Genomic DNA, 1,977 nt, shown 5'->3' with positions numbered 1-1,977 from the left:
AAACAAGAACGATTGCCGCAGAATATAAACGAGACAAAATATAAATTGATATAAAATGCAGTGAAGCAAATCAGTCGCAGGTCATTCGTTTTATCATTTCCTGACGTCCATATTAGAGATTTTATTAAAAGTTAAAAAGCTGAGGTAGACTCGTGATTGTACTGATTTTGAATTAGACACTACAGTCCTTCTAATTTTCGTCAGAAAATAAGCTTTTCTTACGGATGGGATACTTGACACTACCGTTGCAACGAACAATTAACGACCTGGTACGTTTCGTTCTAGATAAGCGACCCGCATATTGCGATTACAGATGGCTGTATTAGCATGTACATTGTCAGAGTAATCAACAGTCTCAATTTAAACAAGATAGATTTTTTTATATAAAAAGAGCAAGAAACGACAATACAAATGATTCATTTTGATTACTATGTTTTATATTGTAATACTTGCATGTTACTATATCAGGTAGATATTCAAACTGGTAAACACTACACATGCAAGGATATTCTCGAAAAAAGCACAATATTATCTGTTGCTTTGAGAAATTATGGAATCAAGGTGGAAGACAGAATCTCCGTTGCAGCTGAAAACCATCCACATTACGTGGTATCGATATGTAGCACGTTATTTATCGGAGCTACATTTGCACCGTTGAATCCAGCATATACAGAAAGTAAGATATTCTCCAAGCAGCTTTTACGAATTATTTTATAATAACAAAGAAATTAATTTAATTAAAAGTACGTGCGTGTTTAATATTATAGAAATTTAACGAAGGCAGAACGTGAAAAGTGGAAAGAAAAATTTGCTCTTCTTTTTTGGAAACTTGCATGTTTCTGATAACTCCACTGATTATGCCATATATAAGTTAATGAAATCGAGCCTCGACTTTATTATTTGCCTCGAGTTTATTATAGAATTTTACAACTACTAGAAACAGAGATCATAAATTAGATACTTTAATTAAAGACTAAATTTATTTACATTACACTTGCAGAATTAACAATAAAAGTCTAGAAACAGTACTTACTCTAACACCAATTTTTATAATGTAGTGTAAACAATAATTGTTAATATTAAATTGTTAAATATTGTGTATATAGATGCGGAAATTAATAATCACTTATATTCTCAATATGCGTTACTCCGTCACCTTTTAGAGATACAAACAATACTAATTTTTAATCGTATACGATTAAATTGTATTTAACTACTCCGAATATCTTCTCAGAGTAAACATTCTACGAAAAATATGTTATTTCAAAGAAAGTTGTTTCAGCCTCTCCTTGCGGAGACGGATATCGGAAAAAGCTTTTGTAAGGCTTTTCGAATATTTCTAGATCTTTTGTAAAACTGTCACCTTGTTACGCGGAGTGGTTAAGTTACGCGATGCAGCATATGCGTTATTTAATCATATCTAATGCAATTTTTTACGTAGGAGAATTTACGCACATGCTGGAAATTTATCAACCACGGATGTTGTTTGTATCGCGACGCACTGAAAACATTTTGGCGAAAATTGCATCTACTGTAAGCTGGAATATGAAATTAATCGAATTGGATGATAAACCTCTTGATGGAAATATAATAACCTGAGACAAGGTTTTGGAAAAATATCAAAGTATCACGGATCTCTATGCGTCTTCACCGGTGCAGATAGATCATAACAGGAAAAGAATGGCAGCTATTTTATGTTCTAGCGGTACAACAGGCCTTCCAAAAGGAGTAATGTTGTCTCATCGAAATTTGTTACTTTTCATCCAAACTCTAAGGTAAATATATTAAATTAATATACACAATGTATCCGGTTGATCTAAGACCACACATATATTTCGAGATTTATTTTTCATTTATGCTAAATTTAAATATATATTATTCGTTTTATATGATTAACAAACCATTCTTTATTCAAATCAAATATATAATATTTTCTCTATTGTTGTGCTTCTTAACTCTTATCATTCTAGTTGAAAT

At 31.5% G+C, this 1,977-nt stretch overlaps 1 protein-coding gene across 1 annotated transcript; it reads left to right on the top strand.

Moving 5' to 3' along the window:
* The first annotated feature begins 403 nt into the window (after window positions 1-403).
* Window positions 404-1,599, top strand: LOC117239391 (luciferin 4-monooxygenase-like). The gene is made up of 2 exons (XM_033504893.1): window positions 404-676; window positions 1,442-1,599. Exons 1-2 carry the CDS (start codon window positions 412-414, stop codon window positions 1,597-1,599), a joined length of 423 nt encoding a protein of 140 aa, XP_033360784.1. The 5' UTR covers window positions 404-411.
* Window positions 1,600-1,977: the final 378 nt, after the last annotated feature.

The sequence above is a fragment of the Bombus vosnesenskii genome, unplaced genomic scaffold, assembly GCF_011952255.1.
Source record: "Bombus vosnesenskii isolate JDL3184/JDL3185 unplaced genomic scaffold, Bvos_JDL3184-5_v1.1 scf7180000013984, whole genome shotgun sequence".
NCBI classification, from domain to species: Eukaryota; Metazoa; Arthropoda; class Insecta; order Hymenoptera; family Apidae; genus Bombus; species Bombus vosnesenskii.
This window is presented reverse-complemented; position numbering and strand designations above follow the sequence as displayed.

What these genes read in the sequence shown, in the direction of transcription:
- LOC117239391 (XM_033504893.1), top strand. Translation starts at nt 412, where the DNA reads ATGATTCATTTTGATTACTATGTTTTATATTGTAATACTTGCATGTTA. An exon ending in GAATCCAGCATATACAGAAA is followed by an intron (nt 677 to 1,441) that starts GTAAGATATTCT and finishes TTTTTTACGTAG; the next exon opens with GAGAATTTACGCACATGCTG.